General features: G+C 36.7%; 1 protein-coding gene across 1 annotated transcript in view; it reads right to left on the bottom strand.

The window, feature by feature from the left end:
• UBL4A (ubiquitin like 4A) overlaps positions 1 to 17655 on the bottom strand; it is a 622055-nt gene that overhangs the window by 522155 nt on the left and 82245 nt on the right. Inside the window, exon 2 of the mRNA XM_044080181.1 lies at positions 8537 to 8642. Coding sequence (XP_043936116.1) covers positions 8537 to 8642 — 106 coding nt within the window. The remainder of the gene's footprint in view (positions 1 to 8536; positions 8643 to 17655) is intronic.

Here is a 17655-nt window from a genome sequence, read left to right as displayed (position 1 = left end):
AAAAACACTGAAATATTTTGGAGTTCCAAAACTTGTGTCCAATACTGTAAACCTTAAATAAAATATAACGTTCATTTTCTAGTAATTATTTGATAAACACTAAATATAAATAAAGATTAATCAAAGTTAACAGTGGTTTGCCAGTATTTAACAGATGAAAATTATTTGACAGATAAAAAAATTTAACAGATAAAAGCATAAAACAGCAGACATAAAAGCCGAAATTATAACATGCTGTTGATCTCACAAGATATAGATCTCACAGGTTCTACACATATTGTACACATATTTAAAATATAAAATTCATATACATATACTAAAAATATAAATTAAATATATATTATGAATTATGAATTGTGAAATAAGTAGTGTGTAATACTTCCACGATCCATCTACATCAGTAATATCTTAAATAAATTATACTTGTATTTAATTTATTTATAATAAAATAAACAAATATATATAAATATATGTGTACAAGTCCATTCTTCAATAACATGGTTTTTCCAGTAATAATCAATCGTTAAAAAATTAAAAAATGGTCATAGATCAACATTTATAATATTAAAAATGTTTAAATCATGCTTAAATAAAATATGATTTTAATTTAAGTACACTAGAAATAGAAACAGAATCATTGATGCCTGGCAGCATACAGGCATTAAGTCCAAGTTGCCAAAGGCATTCCTTGGCTTCCAAAATGACCTTTTCATCACCCCCCTTCTGTACATTGTGTGGAGTTCTGTCAATAATAAAGAATAGAAATCTCTTAAAATTTGCACATTTCATTGTAAGGAGACATTGAATAAACTACCACATGTGTTAAAGGATTCATAGCATTGTCTGGAATTAATAAGACAAAATAAGGGCCTAAATTTTTTATGGCGACCATAGATGTAGTGAATTTATTCACAGTAATTCCACACACAGAAGGTTTGGAAATGTTTGAGGCCACCCTATTAAAATTTAGTGGGATGGAAGGACCGAAATGTAGATTCTTGACAGAACTGATGGAAATAGTTTTGAAAACAATTTTTTTTATTATGAACGAAGAATATTACAGACAAAAAACTGGTGTGGCCATGGGGGCAAGGTGTGCCCCAATATATGCAAACCTGGTTTTAACACACTGGGAGACAGAGTATGTTTTTACATCTGCATTTTGGAATAAAATAGTTGTTCAAGTTATTTGGACGATATACTGATTGTTTGGAAGGGTAGTAAGGAAGAAGTTGTTGAATTTGTAGAATATTTAGGCAAGACATCTAGTTTTCTTAGATTTACCAATCAAATATACAACAATGATTGTGCATTTTTGGACATAAGTTTTTTCATTCCAGAATAACATAGAATCTAATATATTTAGGAAAAAGACTTTCTCAAACTCTTTTTTACACTTTGACAGCGGTCATCCATATTACCAAAAGAAAAACTTAGTTAAGGGTCAGATGGTGAGGCTGTCCAGAATTATTAGCAACGATGAAGCATTTAATTTGGAGATGGAAAAACTATCTAAGATGTTTTTGGACAGGGGTTATCCAAATGACTTAGTTTTTAATGTTAAGAAAGAGATTAATGTTAAAAGACATTCATTATACAGACCCATTATTATAGTTGGTGTCAGTAACACAATCGAAGATAAAAAAGCTAAGTCTAGACAGGGCACCTTTATATTACCTTACAATGAAACATCATCTGAAATTGCGAGCATTATTCATGAAATTTGGAATAGTGTTATTAGTAACAATGGAGAAGTATCGGAAGTGATGGGCACATATCCTAAGATCACATACAGTAGAGGTAGAAATCTGAAAGATATTTTTGAAACTAGTACCAATTTCAAAAGGTCAAGAATGAGTAAATGTGGAACATGTCAGTTTTGCAAATACATTAACGATGGCCCTTACGTTGCTATAACGAATTTTGGAAAAACAATCAGATGTCCGGGCCACGGTAATTGTAATTCAACTATGGTGGTTTATGTTGCTACTTGCTCCACATGTCAAGCTTTCTATGTTGGCAAAACAATTAGAAAGCTCAGAGTACGTATAGCAGAACACGTCAGAGATATTAAAAAACACAAAATTACCAGTGCCTTATACAATCATAGCGTCAAATGTGCAAATTTTAAGAGATTTCTATTCTTTATTATTGACAGAACTCCACACAATGTACAGAAGGGGGGTGATGAAAAAGTCATTTTGGAAGCCAAGGAAAGCCTTTGGCAACTTAGGCTTAATGCCTGTATGCTGCCAGGCATCAATGATTCTGTTTCTATTTCTAGTGTACTTAAATTAAAATGATATATTTAAGCTTGATTTAAACATTTTTAATATTATAAATTTTGATCTATGACCATTTTTTTAATTTAACGATTATTACTGGAAAAACATGTTATTAAAGAATGGACTTATACACATATTTATATATTTATTTATTTTATTATAAATAAATTAAATACAAGTATAATTTATTTAAGATATTACTGATGTAGATGGAACTTGGAAGCATTACACACTACTTATTTCACAATTCATAATGTATATTTAATAATTTATATTTTTAGTATATGTATATGAATTTTATATTTTAAATATGTGTACAATATGTGTAGAACCTGTGAGATCTATATCTTGTGAGATCAACAGCATGTTATAATTTCGGCTTTTATGTCTGCTGTTTTATGCTTTTATCTGTTAAACTTTTTTATCTGTCAAATAATTTTCACCTGTTAAATACTGGCAAACACTGTTAACTTTGATTAATCTTTATTTATATTTAGTGTTTATCAAATAATTACTAGAAAATGAAAGTTACGTTTTATTTAAGGTTTACAGTATTGGACACACGTTTTGGGACTCCGAAATATTTCAGTGTTTTTACACAGTTTCTCTAGATGTTTCTTTTATACTGTTTCTTCAGTGTCTTTACTAGTAATTATGTTATTATACAATTACATCATTAACCAATTAATTAATTCATTCATTCATTTAATTCCAACTATATAAAGGATGGCTTTTTAGTGAAGAATTTGTACTCTGAAGATACCCTATACGATTGTGGGTGAAAGCGCTTCGTACGGAGAATTGTTGTTGCATTATTGTATTTTTTATTTTTATTTCATTAAAAAGTGGAACCAACCAACCAGTTTTCTAACTGGTTATTGAATGACTTGTCAGCTTACTAGTTGTTCCAATATATATTCAAAAATAAAAATGGAATGATTGACGGAGAAGGTGGTGGAAAAAGTGTACAGAAGCATGCACCCCCCACCCCTGTAGACAACAGAATTAATGAGAAGGCATCTACTTTTTGTACCAGTATTAGTATACCTGAGGAAAATCCAGTAAGGCATCCGAACATACATTGCTTTGAAGGGTTCAAAGTATACAACTATACACAAGTTCAGGTCACTACGGAAATTACTACATTGTTTAGCAAGGGGATGAAATTCATACCCACAGTTAAATTTGATATTTTTGATGCCATAAAAGAGGTGAAATTATTCTGTAGAAGACTTAAACTTGCTATACAGTTCAATCAAGGCCAGAATGAGGGAAAAGGAAACACTAATTGTAACAAGTTAACTAAGAAAAGCACGTACATTCCTGTATCTAACGACAGATAGCTTTATACGAGAAAATGGTTTGTAAAGATTTACACATTTTACACAGGAATATAAAGAATAACAAGTTAGATTCCACAGCTAATAAGGACAATTTACTAACTGAAGAAAGGAAATGTTTAGAGAATCTCATTATGAATGATGAGATAAGAATAATGAAGCCAGATAAAGGTGGTGGGATTGTGATTTTTGAAAATAAAGAATATCTAAGGAAATACAGAAGATCCTAAATGAATCTGGTAACTACGAACAAGTGTCGTTGAACCAAATAATTACAGGATATAGAAGGATAGATTTTGCTGTAGAGGAGTATTTATTAGATAGAAGAATAACCAATGAAGTATATGAATTTTTCAAAATGACTTTCCATTATTATCTAAAATTATAGGAATACCTAAATTACATAAAAATCTGGAACATCCACCTTTTAGACCTATTATATCTGGCTCCAAATCGAAAACATTTAAGTTAGGGGTAGCCATTGACCACTGGATGAAACATATATATACTAAAGTTAACCACATAGTAAAAGATTCATGGGATTTTTGAGCAAACTAACGGATGAAGTTTGGCAGGAGAATTTGATTTTCCTCACAGTTGATGTGAAAGATTTATTTTCCAGTATACCGGCAGATATTGGTCTTGAATATTTTTGTAATAGCATGACCAAGTATTCAGGTTGTAGTTGGGACAGGATCAATCTCATCATGGATATGATGGGGCTGGTCCTAGTCCACAACTACATCTTCCACTGGTCAACACTATAAACAAACTCGTGGTGTTGCAATGGGGGCTTCTTGTGCCCCCATTTTTGCTAATTTGGTTATGCTCGAGTGGGAGAACAAGTACATCTTCCCAAGTGAATATTACCAATACATCGGATTATACACTAGGTTCCTGGACGACATGTTTATTTTATGGAAAGGTCCAGAAGAGAAGATACAAGAGTTCTTAGAGTACCTTAATAACACCACGGAATTCCTCAAATTTACCTACCAGTATGACAAAGTGGGAATAGCATATCTGGACACTTGGATTAGTACTACAGGACAAGGGTTTGAGTCTAGAATATACAGAAAACCCACGTTTTCAAATGACTACATACATTATAGCAGTTGTCATCCTGGCCACATCTTTCGTAATGTAGTTAAAGGCCAATGCATAAGGATAGCCAGAATGTCATCGACTAAGGAGATTATGCAAAGTGAATTAGATACTCTTTTTAAGTTATTTTTAGATAGAGGTTACCCTAAACATATGTTGATCAACATCACGTCTTATGTTAAGAAAGAATGGGGTAGTAAATATGTACCACTACTGGGTACAGGCAGTATGGTGAGTACTAAAGTCCAAATAGACCGAGATAATAGAGTATGCATTATCAGGTTTAACCCCTATACCAACATTATGACAGAAATTTTAAAGAAACATTGGGACATAATTACTAGTAATGTACCTATTGGAAACATACTAGGTACAAAACCCTCTATAGTATATAAAACAGGTTTGAATTTAAAAAGAATAATAGAGACTAAGAAAAAGGCCTACACAGGAAACAGTAGGATGGGCACTACGATTTGTGGTGCATGTAGTCAGTGTAAATATATTAACACAAAATGTAGGATGAGACTTAAGAATATTGTGAAATCTGTAGTATACCCTAAGAAGGGTAATTGCAATACACAGCGTATTGTGTATATTGCTGAGTGTGAGAAATGCGACGTATACTATATAGGAAAAACTGAGAGGAAATTCAAAACTCGTATATACGAGCACCTGTATAGTATTAGGAAAGGAGATACTAAGAACGCTCTAAGTAGACACATTATAGAAAAGGGAAGTGAACATAGTTTTAAATTTGCTATTATAGACCAGGTAGAGGTAAATGACAGAGGAGGAAATTGGAAAATATATTTAGCTTGGTTAGAAAGTAAGTGGCAGATATGTTTAGATGCCACATCCCCCCCGGGTATAAATGACCATATAAGTATCAAGCCTTTTTTGGCGTTAGAGTAAGGAAATTTCATCAGCCGAGTACATTTTATATATATATTTTATACATTAACACACAATATATATTTTTATTTATATATATTTACTATGAATTTATAAATTCAAAATTTTAGCATAGGGTAGATAGTATAAGGGACCCAATAATGAAATGTATCATGCACTGTATAAAAGCACTTTAGTACTAGTATATAGTACATTTTATGACAGTGGTTAATATACATATTTTTGTGACTTTTTATTGTATTTTTATTCTCAACAAATGTTAATTGAGTGATTTTGTTTTTAATTAACAATTTTGTTTTTAACCAATTATGTAATTAACTTTTTGGCGCCAAAAATTTGTGTATATAAAGGAAGTGACATGTTAGGGGAAATGGTTCTGAAGAAATCTGGTAAATGCAGATGAAAGCGCTCAACCATTCTTACTAGATGTACTTTGTGGTGCTGGCAGTTATCGAATAAAGTTGTGTGACAAAAAGCAACAGGCGAGTTTGCTTCTGATTCACGGCTCGAGTCCAGGGGATCTACGTTTGCTATTCTAAGAGTTATTGTTGTTTTGTTCCACTTTGGTTATATTCAAAAATAAGGCAAGTCATCTGTCTTGCCAGGCAAACTAGTCCAGTTATCATTTTAACAATTCCGGTTTTAGACATCCAGTATACAATTAGTGAAACAAAACTGTTAACAAGACCCACTTAATAAAATATTTTTTAAAATTTCAGCCCCTAAGGAAGGATAACTCATTTAAACTAGTAATCTTCGGCAGTGTGGTGGCACTCAAGGGGTGTATCTGTTTTGATGGGGGAGTAAGGAAATGTCTCAACCCTTTAGTGGCAGTCCAAAACAATTAAAGAAGTAGCACATACTAGCCTTATGGGATAAGCTCTTGCAATATTAGATAGCCTTGACAAATTACACTATATCCTGAGCTTACAACTGGTGACTCAAGACTTGACACTCATCAAATAATCTGTCTCACCGATAATTACCTCAACCGAACAGCAACTATTTCTAAGCCAAGCTTGTTGCAATGAAAAAAAAAAAATAAAACTTTGCCTGGAAAAAAAAGTGGAATAAAAATATCTCCACCAAATCCTGCAAAATCATGGTATCACATGGTTAGCTACCAAGAAGAGGTTGGCATACTGCTTTAGCAAGCAGAAGGACTCCACTCTTAGGCTTCTAAACCAAACTTGAAGGGGCATGGTATACTGAATACTGAATGTCCAATGGACTTGCTTACAGAGACAGAGGGAGATTCTCTCTGCAATTCCTTCCTTTAGAACTTTTACAGCAGTATCAGCTTTGAGGCAGACACAACAGCACTTATTTTGCAATAGATTTTTACAACAGCATCTGCTTATAGCAGAGATACTATGTTCTTATAGCAGTATGTTCAGAGTGAGAGACTTGGTGGATGCTTGTGCTGATTGGAGTTTGTAAGAAAATAAATTCCATGAGCTTTGAAAACTACTCCTGTCTGTATAATTAACATAAGTCAATCTATTAAATTAGTGTTTTCAGTCTTCTAAAGACTACTCTACCATCTCGGGCAAAGTTTCTACCACAGTAACACAAAGCTCTGCAAAAAGTCTTTGCTTTACAAATGTCTCTGCTTACGCAGGCACTCAAGTTTTTTTTCCAAGGTTTTTCATAATATATCACTAGGATACTAGGATCACAGCAACTGGCCACTGGCAGCAGCAAAGAAAATCCTGGGGTATATCTCCAGGGAGATAAGATTCCAGAGGCAAAGTGACAATGCTTTCACACTACATAGCTACTGATCAGCCCACACCTTGAGTATCTCTGCAGTACTGGAGACTGCATAAGGAAAAGGATATCAGATTGCTGGAATGGAGTCTAGAAGAAAAGTTACCAGATTGCTGGAATGAGTCTAGAAGAAAAGTTACCAGAAAGCTCCATCAGGTAGACAGGAAGGAATAAAACCAAGAGCTAGAGATGCCTGACCATCTCACCCGAGACAGGAGGTTACAATAGCGCTGCACGTGATCATGTCAGGAAGATGTGAAAATATTACTGACCAGAAAGGACAGCAGAAGGAGGGGAACAGATTGCTGACTAGAGAGACTACCTACTCCCTGCAGCTCCACAAATACTTTCTCTCAAAGATGGCAGTAGACACGTGAAATGGACTTCCAGAATGCATGACCAAGATGGAATCCATAGAAGCATTCAAAAGGACACAAGACAAATACAAATGGAGCAAACATGGTCTTAAAACACCTAAAAGAGCAAACTAGATAGGCTTATTAACATCTTTCTGACACTGAGTAATGTAATTTAATACAACACTAGCTCGACTGCCCTATAACAGCCAACCACCTACAAGCCGTTTCAGATTCTGACATACCCCCTCTCATCTATCAGAGTCAAACCTGGTGCTGCTCTGAAAGAGCTGGCTAAGACAACGGTATTTACCAAAGTTCCTTTTGTATTGTCTGGTAACTATTCCAACAGACCTATCCAATTTCAATTTCCTTTAAAAAAATGACTTGCACTTTCCCAACTCTCCACTTCTTATTCTCAGATATTTTGTCCCGGGGGCTCACAAATACCAAAACTAAATGAAAAAAAAGCACCTAGATGCCGTTTAAAATTTTCAGCATCTTTTACACAGCACTCCCTATGGGTCTCTGATTTTTAACTTGACTCAGCTCTGTAATCATCATTCTTAGAGTTACTAGTCTGCTATTTTTCAAACTCAACTCTGTGGTCATCTTTACCAGTGCAGAGCACTTGCCCTTGACCCCCTTTAGGATTATGTCCCAGCCCTGCCAGTGAAAACATCCAATTTCACCTATGACTTTCAGCAAAAAAGATGAAAAATTTAAAAACACAAGATATGAATACTCACAAGTCTCAAAGAATCTGTACCTGATAAGGCTTTGCCTTTATATAAGAGCCTCTGTTGTCCAACAGGAATATCTAACTTTTCAGCTACTAAGGTCTTCACAGTGGAAATTTTCTCATTTTCTGAGACCTGCAGAAATAAAAAAGAAATCTAAAATTAATACTTTTTTCTAGTGAAGGTATCATGGATTGAAGAACTAGGACAGTGGAAAAAATGAAAAACATATAGTTAAGACTACCCTCCCACTCAAACAGGACTCGTCCCTTTTATATATTAACAAAAATGTACCCTTCTCAAAAGGCTAACAAAAGTAATTAACTTCACTGTGCCTTTAGTTAAATGAGATTCACACACACCACAGTGATTTTAAACTGCAACAAGCTACTCACCTTACACTTAACCTAGTAAGTAATCAAAAAGAGGCCTCTGGAATGAGCCCTCATGAACAAGTCCCTACGAACAATTCCTTACTTCGGTAAGATGTGCTAGACACAAGGTTGCTCAGTACAGCTACTTCTACTTTGGACAGCCATTACCTTCAGCAGAGGGTCAAGGCAATAGCATCACACTGGATGTGGAGTTACAAAGGAAGTTTGGCATATGGCCAAAACACCAGGAAAAGTACAGTTATACAAGATAACCTGGCAAATCAGTAGATGGATCAGTAAATGTTCAAATAGATCACTGTTGCAGTAGCATACAGCTACAGTGAAAGCATCCTGCTAAGGATAACAAACATTCGGCCAGTCTACTAAAGCTCTGGGTGCTTTCCTTGTGCATAGCGCATTCGCTCCAACATGCATGTATGCTACTATAAGAGGAGACATACAGCACCAAAACTCATAACTTTCTTACCCAAAAGAGGGAGCCCAAAGCCTAATACTCCGAGAGGTACGGGCAGAAGGAAATGAAATGCAAGACAAAGGAACAAAAAGTGATAGGGCCCTCAGTACATTATGGAGAAAACAGGAAAATAAAAATGGTGAAGAAGAAAGGGTGTTAATGCAAGAGTGATTTATTTGAACGCCTACTGTTACTTACAACTTTATTTACTATGTTCAGCATTAGATAACTATTGTAACAGCATATAGCTATTTGGGACAATTGCCAAAGCTTAGGAAGCAAGGATGGAGGTCAACAGAGCCAGAGTCCAGAACATCCATATCCTGTTCTGGCTCTGGGAGAAAAACAGTCACTTTTATAGTAACTGGTGGGGGGGTGAATAGGAATGACCAAGTTGCTGTCTCTAGAATAGCTCTAAAGTCCATACAGTTCCAAAAGATCCCCAAAGTTGTCACAGTTCTGGTAGAGTAAACCTTGACATTCTTGATGGGGGGGGGGGGGGGGGCATGATATAACAGTCAGACATCCACCTAGAAATGGTATCCTTGGAAACTAGCTGTGCCTTTTTCTTGCCATCAAAGGCGATAAAAAAAAAGAGTTGATCGGTCTTTCTGAACTCTTCAGTCCTGTGAAAGCAGTGTCAGTTTACCTCTACACATCCAAAGAATGAAGAATTCTCCCCTTCCTCTACTTCTGAGTTGATGGAAAGACGACAGAAAAAATAAACAGTGATTCACCATAAACTCCGAATCAGCTCTGACCGTGAAGATTCTCAGAGCTACCATACTTTCTGGAAAATCAAAAAGTAAGATGTTGACTTGCAACTCAAACACTCATCTAACTTACACTCATCTAACTTAAGTCAAAGCAATAAGTAAAGAGGTCTTCCAAGTAAGAAATTTCAGTGAAGAACTGGCTGCAGGTTCAAAAGGAGAGAGGGTTTGTATCTCAAAACATGAAAGTTAGGTCCCCAGATGGAGCTGCACGGTTTTCTAGGGAGCTTAATATGTAAAACCCCTTTAAAATTGTTTCACAAGAAAGTAAAGAAGAAAGGGGATCCAATGGCAGACAAATGCACTTTAATAGAAGTGTAAAAAATAAGGCCTGACTTTAGCAATTCACACAGGTACTGGAGAAGCCCTTCTTGGGATTGATCTTCATGGCACCAACTACAAAATCTCTTCCATTGGGCTAAATACAACTGCCAGATAGCAGATTTTGTAGCCTCCTTTAACATCTGCTGCAAATCCTGTGAAAAAGAGGTGCACAAATGGAATCAAAAAACACTCTCTCTACACCAGAGGCTGCTGTTAAAAAAGGAATTATTAACACAGCGTACAAAATATTGCATGCTAACTATAAGAATCAGTCACAAGAGGTTAGAAAGGATTGGGAAGAGAGACTGGATAAGCAATTCACAAAGAAACAATGAGGGGATATATGTTTATCTCCCAAATATACAACAAAATCTGGAATATTTAGGATTTTGTTGGAAAATTATCATAAGACATTCTTATACCCAAAGTAGAATCCGGAGAATTTTTCCTCAGATAGCAAATGTTGGAGGTGTGATGGGGAAGAAAGAGGTAATAAGGAACATATTTTCTGTGTGTGTAATGAGTTAGCAGACTTTAAAAGATTCCCTGCAGACTACTTTATCAGAGATACTAGGTGAGCAAATTGGTGTAACTAGGGAAAATGTTTCCGAGCTACGATACACAAATCGGAATTTCCTAGACATAGCAAAGCCTTACTGAGTCTAATTTTGGTGGCTGCCAAAAAGCAATTACTATAAAATGGAAATCAAAGTCTAAAGCAACTGTATTAGAAGTAGTGAATACAGCAACAGAAATAAAACTGGAGTTGGGATCTTTAGAAAAGGGTAAGAGCAAATTACATGGGAATAAATGGGAACTGTGGGAACAATACATAAAAGGGGAGGAATGAGGTTTAAAAGAAGGCAGGATTTGAATGAGCTATGCAATATTTGACAGACTGACTGGGTAGATTACGAGTGATATATGTTGTTGTGTCTTTCGGCGTTAGGGGTCGCCACAGCGGAACTCCGGTCCGCTAATGATTGGCAGTTGATTTTTACATGCTGAGTTGACAGCCCTAATGCACAACCTTCAATGAAGGTATGCCCATTCACACATGTCTCCACGCAGAAGACGCTCTAGCTGAGAGTCGAACCGGTCAGCGTCTTACTGTGAGGAGACAACACTACTGCAGCATCATATTACGAGTGATGTATAATGTTTGCAAATACAATTACTTTGATACTGTCTGTGATGTAAAATGCTTGAGCTAAGACAAAGTCAATATGGTTTACTTTCATTTATATAAATGTACGCTTGTCTATGTTATAAGCGATAATTTAATACAGATTTTTTTTTTAATACAAAAAACAACACCTTTCATCCATACAGTCAGCTGCAGGTTAAGAATGCTGGGATGGATGACAGATCCCTTTGCCTTGTGTAAAACAGGTCCATTCTCGAAAGATGCTTTTGGTAAATGTCCCTTGTCACTTTCTTGAGAAACGAGAACCAATGCCATCTGGGCCAAAAGTGAGTTATTTTTAGAGAATTTTTCTTTACCTTCAGTACACCTCTGGTTATCATATGAAAAGGAAGAAAGGCATAAAAGAGCATTCCTATCCATGGGAAAGAAAGGCATCTGTTTTCTAGACCTTCTGCCAGACTTTGCAACCACCTGCTGTGAATGGAGGCAGACCAATCTACTTAGATTTCCCCACAGGTGGGCAAATCCTGGAAAACCTCTGGGTGTAACATCTGCTCATCTAGGGTCTGTCTTGGATCTACTCTGTCAGTCTCGAACTTGTGTTTTGCTCAGAGGAAATGCAGACTGCCTGAAGGGAGAGGTCGTTTTGAATTGCCAGCTCACAAGTGACCATAGCTAGTCTCCACAGGGGGTAGAGCCTCATGCCTCATTGTTTGGCCAAGAGCTACAGCAAACCAAGCACAAGCAATGATAAACGAAAACAAAAAAAAAAACAACGGGGTACTTTTCTTTCCAAAGTAATTGTTAGCAGGAGATGAACGATCAAAGTGACGACGTCTGCAGCTGTAAAGTTCTGAGGTCTGTGTGCCGACGTCACATTTATGGTCCCTGGTTTATGGCCCTATGTGTTGATGTCCCACGCATCTACAGCAGCCAGGCAAAACCTTTTGTATATGAGCCGAATTCAGATCGCCTGAGGCGGAAAATCCCACATCAAATGAATACTGCAACATTGGAATAGAAGAACATCCACATGTCTGTAAACCACATCTCTGTTATTACCATCAGTGATCCTGGTGTCCCCATTTGATTCAGTGCTTTGAAAGCCTTTAGTTGGGCCATCATCTCATAGTTTTATGCGTCTGTGCCCGAAATGAGGGTCCCACATGTCCTGTACTTGGACACCTTGAGAAACTGTCCCCCATGCAAACTCCAAGGCATCTGTCGTGACTGAATGAGTAGGATATGGGGGAGAAACAGTGAGACTTGGATTCTACTGGACTTGACTAGACCACCAGAGGAGTTCCTTATTGAATAAATTGTGAGAATGGGGTAGGGAAGAATAGAAGAAGAAGTTGGTGTTTGGTCCAGACAGACTAAAAAAACTTTTTTTCCTCACATGGAGTCTGGCTAAAAGAACCATGAGAATGCGAGATGCAATGTAACCAAAAATTCTGAGGAATTCCCTTGTTGTGAAACTGTTTTGGCATGCCAGGTTCAGTAATTGGCGGCAGAAGAAAAAAAATTTCTCTGGAGGGAGGTAGAATACCGATCAGCAGCAAGGTGTCTATAGACATTCTAGGAAGATTAGCCATTGAATAGATTTTTACAGATTCACCATGAATCTTTTTTGTAGTTTAGGGTTCGGGCCGAGCTGAAGGGATACTAGAGTTTCTTAGGAGGAAGTAACCAGAATGAGAAAATCGTCCAAGTAGGAGAAAATGTGAGTGCACTGGAGTATGCAAAAATTAATGACTGGAGCTAGGCATTTTGTGGAAACCTTTGGAGTGGTAAACAGACCAAATGGCAAAGACGCAAATTGAAAGTGCAAAAACTTACAAAAACAAGTGGTGTTTGTGAATGTGGATGTGAAGACAGTTGCCACTCTAGACCTCAAGGATACCCAGGTAAGCACTGTGAGGAAGAGGAGGAAAAAGGGACTGCTGGGTTAACATTTTGAACTTGGAACTATGACAAAATAATTTAGGACTGATAAATCCAAAAATTGGTCTCCAGATATCATCCTTTTCTTTGATACTGGAAAAATCTTTGAATAAAAGCTCTCCCCCAGCAGCTATTTAAAATGTTGGGACCTGCTAGAGTGAGGTCTAAAACAGAGAGACTGAACAGCCAAAAGAATGGACTTGCACATACAAATCCTGAGATAGCAATCTCATTGAATACTCCCTTTTCTCCAAGGTATGCCACTCTAGGAGTTGGTATGTGTAAATTCAGGTGTGTGTGTGGGGGGGGGGGCTTGGCCTGACCTGTGGAGGGTGTAGGAGAGCTTGTCCCCTGCAAAAAGGTAAGTTTAAGGAAGGAGAGTGAGAGAGTGAGAGATTTGAAATTTGCACTTTACCTGTATTTTCCACTTTGATCTTGTTAAACACTCAGCATTTCAAGTGCAGACATTTCCACAGGGAGCACTTATTCCCTGATGGGAAGAAGAAATGGGCCCTATTATACCTTGAAATATCTCCGAAACAATTTGCTGAACAAACAAGTTTGACTCTCTAGAGTACAGGGAGGCCTAAATGAAGAGAAATGTCCGCTACAGTTTGAGGCATGTTGTCTGCCTCCAAAGTGAGAAAGCCTGCCTATTACCTTGGGAGGTCAGCCAGGATTTGGAAGGACAGGGATTTGGTCCAAAGAAAGTTAGGCATTTTTCTTATGCAGGAAAGATCCTTAGCATCCATTCCAAGTCCCCTTTGCCACTTTTTCTAATACTACTGTTTTGTGGATTTAAGTTAAGCTGATTTGAAGAACAGGCACAGGGGCAGAGGGATAATTCCTCGGGTATCTTAGGACAAGGAACACCAAGATCTGTTTGACCCTCTGCATTAACTTTTCTTTTCTTATTGCCTCAAACTTTTTCAGCACCTTAGCGGAGGAATTCCATAAAAGCAAATGGTTTTCCAGTGGAAGCTCAGAATTTTCCTGAAGACGTCAAGACCCAAACTGTTAAAAGTCTGAAACAATCATTCTTGTGCATCAAAATTCCAGTGGCTTGCAGTTCGACACAGTTTCCACTGCACAACATGCACACTGAGTGTTTCGTAATCCGGGAAGCGGAACTAACCATGTTTCACAAGCTGATTTCAATGTCAGAAGCAGGAAGGCTAGCTATGGATTGTTGCAAGTCACAAACATGGGAAAGTGCTTGGTCACATATGTCTGCCATTTAATTGTTCCAAAAGCCAATGAGGAAGAGGCATACAACTTTTTCTCATATCTGTCGAAGGCCTTGCTGTCTTTCTCACTAGAAACAGTGATAGTAGAAACAAAGGGTTCAGAACCCACAGCTGGGTCAGCAGTGAGATTTCTAAAGAAAAGTAATGACAGTCTGGTACCTTAAAAAGTCTGCCAGTTTTTTCTTGGTGCAGGCAGTTGTGAAACTGAAGAGGCACCATTAAAAGCACCCCCCAAAGCTCCAAGTAATGAAAGTATGGCCCAGGGCTTTGGGAAGTCTATGCTGAGCAAGTATATCTTTTTTGAGTCTCTGAAACATCCTTTTCCCTCCCATTTGAAGTCTCATCTTAGAGATGGTGACAGAAAAACTTTATTTGGAGACTCCGTATGCTTTGCCCTCATATTCTAATACATAGGACAGAAACAAGCGGGAAGGATAGTCAAGGCCTTCCACCACAGATTCAGACTATCTCCTCCTCAGATGAAGCAGATCTTTTCCTCAGCCTGGGCCGACACTGGAGTAGAAAATTAAAAAAAGATTGCAATGCCTTATACAGTCTCTGGGCAAAGTTGTACCAATCCTCCTGGGAGCTCTTCTGACAGGAGGAAATCAAATGCGGAGATAAAGGTAAAGTCTTCTGGGACTTTTTCTTTGGAATCTACAGTCTTATGAATTAGACGTTTGGACATCTACAAATAACGCAGCAACTTCTTCCCTTACCAGGTCTTTATGAACCTCTCAATCACCCTCAGTCAGAACAAAATAAGGTGAGTCTTTCTCAGCTAAGGGTGCCTGAAGTCCCATCTGACAAGATGTATGCTGCTCCTGGGCCTTAGCGGCTTCCCAAAGAGCCTCACCAAAGAGACTGGGTAAATTGGACTAAGTCCAAGTGCTCCAAAACTACATCAGTGGAACCATCCATCCCAGACAGCTGCAAAGAGGTGGACAAACAGTCTCTTTCAAAAATTTTCTTTTCTTCTTCATCTGAGGGGAAAGATCCATGAAGAGGAGACAGAAGTCATGGTCAAACGCACCAAATCCTTCAGACGATTTTTTTTGTTTGTTTTTGGGTCTTAAGGAGTCCAGCCTACCTCTAACAGTTTTAGAAGTAAGAGATAAGACCACATAGCATGACTGCACACACGCAAAAAAAAAAAAAAAAAAAAAAAAAAAAAGACAGGCAGAGGTGGGTGTTGTGTACACTTACCATAAATGTAGATGTTGGGAGTGTATTCACTGTTGCAGTCATTACATTTGGGTAATCTGCTGACAGGTTGCCCTCAGTCGGCCTGAATAACAAAGTCTTGGGTCCCAAGGCCGGTTGCAGTCTCCTCTTCCATGACGTCAGGTCATCAGGGGTATAAAACATGCAGCCGATGCCATTTTAATCAGTTTTTCTTGCCCTAGAGGTGCCCCCCAAACTGGGGAGCAAATATATATATATATATATATATATATATATATATACACACATATATATATATATATATATATATATATACACTCACACACACACACATTTCATATATATATATATATATATATATATATATATATATATATATATATATATATATATAGTTCCAATAGGTGCCAAAGCGAAGTAAATGCTCCTTTGTACAAAGCAAAGAATAAAATGTAAAGAATGATTAACAAAGGAAGCAAACCATGGAATTCAAACAGATGCAGCATACGATGAAACAAAATCCCAAGCGATGCTCCAATATTCTTATATTACAAACGTGTTTATTAGCAGAAATCCATACAGTAGTAGGTAAGCGCTTTCGCCATAGGGCTTCCTCAGACCTTGTTTAATTACTTCCATTCATCTGCGCTTAAATAGTAAAAAAAGCGGGAAAATTCAAAAATCTAGCAATTAATAAATTAAAGTAATACTAACATGAATCTCTAGTACTTAAAAATCCTATGATGTGCATGGATTCACTACACAAAGTATATGACTATATACATAAAAACTCTCCATCAACATTTAAAAAGGTTAAAATTCATAACTCTCTAATAATAAATAAAATATATATGCATGTATATATATAAAAAAATAAAAATAAATCTACATATATATTCATAGGTAGAACCTATACTAGCATTTTAAACACTATCTAATAATACTGACAAAATATAAACACATACACATATATAATAAATGCAGCCTGTTACAAGAAATATATTAATATGAATGAAATATAAACATAGTTAAAAAAATGTGTAAAAATATATATGATTTACCTATGTAATCTACGTGTTCTCAAAAAGGGTTTAATGGGAACCATATTATTGATACCTGGAGGTCTATCAGACCTCAGCCTCATAATCCATATAGCTTCTCTGCTCTCAGTTCATCTTCTAATATCTCCTCCCCTAGGTCCTGAATTTATTTGTTCAATAATACAAAAATTAAAAACATGGGTAGAACCCTTTTCCATGATACGTCTCGCCAATGCATTGGTTCTGGTGCCTGTTCTAATATTATATAGGTGCTCACGTATCCGCTCTCTCAGCATTCTGTTCGTCTTACCGACGTAGAATGCAGAGCACCCTTCACACCTAGCCAAATAAATCACATTCTTTGTAGAGCAAGTACCATTCACATGAAACTCATACACATTCTGAGAAATAGGATGTATGAAAAGATTATCTGAACTAATATAGTTACAAAAATTACATCCATTACAACAGAGTGTACCAGTGATGGTATATGTATCAAATTCTGTCTGATTCTTCGGGTAACATAAGAGTCTCCTGAGGTTCTTTTTGTTTTTATATATGAACCTCGGGGTATCTCCAACTATTTGTTCAATCTCAGTGTCAGCTAACAACACTCTCCAATGTGACCTAACAATATCT

This window comes from Protopterus annectens, chromosome 8.part0 (assembly GCF_019279795.1).
Source record: "Protopterus annectens isolate FY-2018-M chromosome 8.part0, PAN1.0, whole genome shotgun sequence".
Taxonomy (NCBI): Eukaryota; Metazoa; Chordata; order Ceratodontiformes; family Protopteridae; genus Protopterus; species Protopterus annectens.
This window is presented reverse-complemented; position numbering and strand designations above follow the sequence as displayed.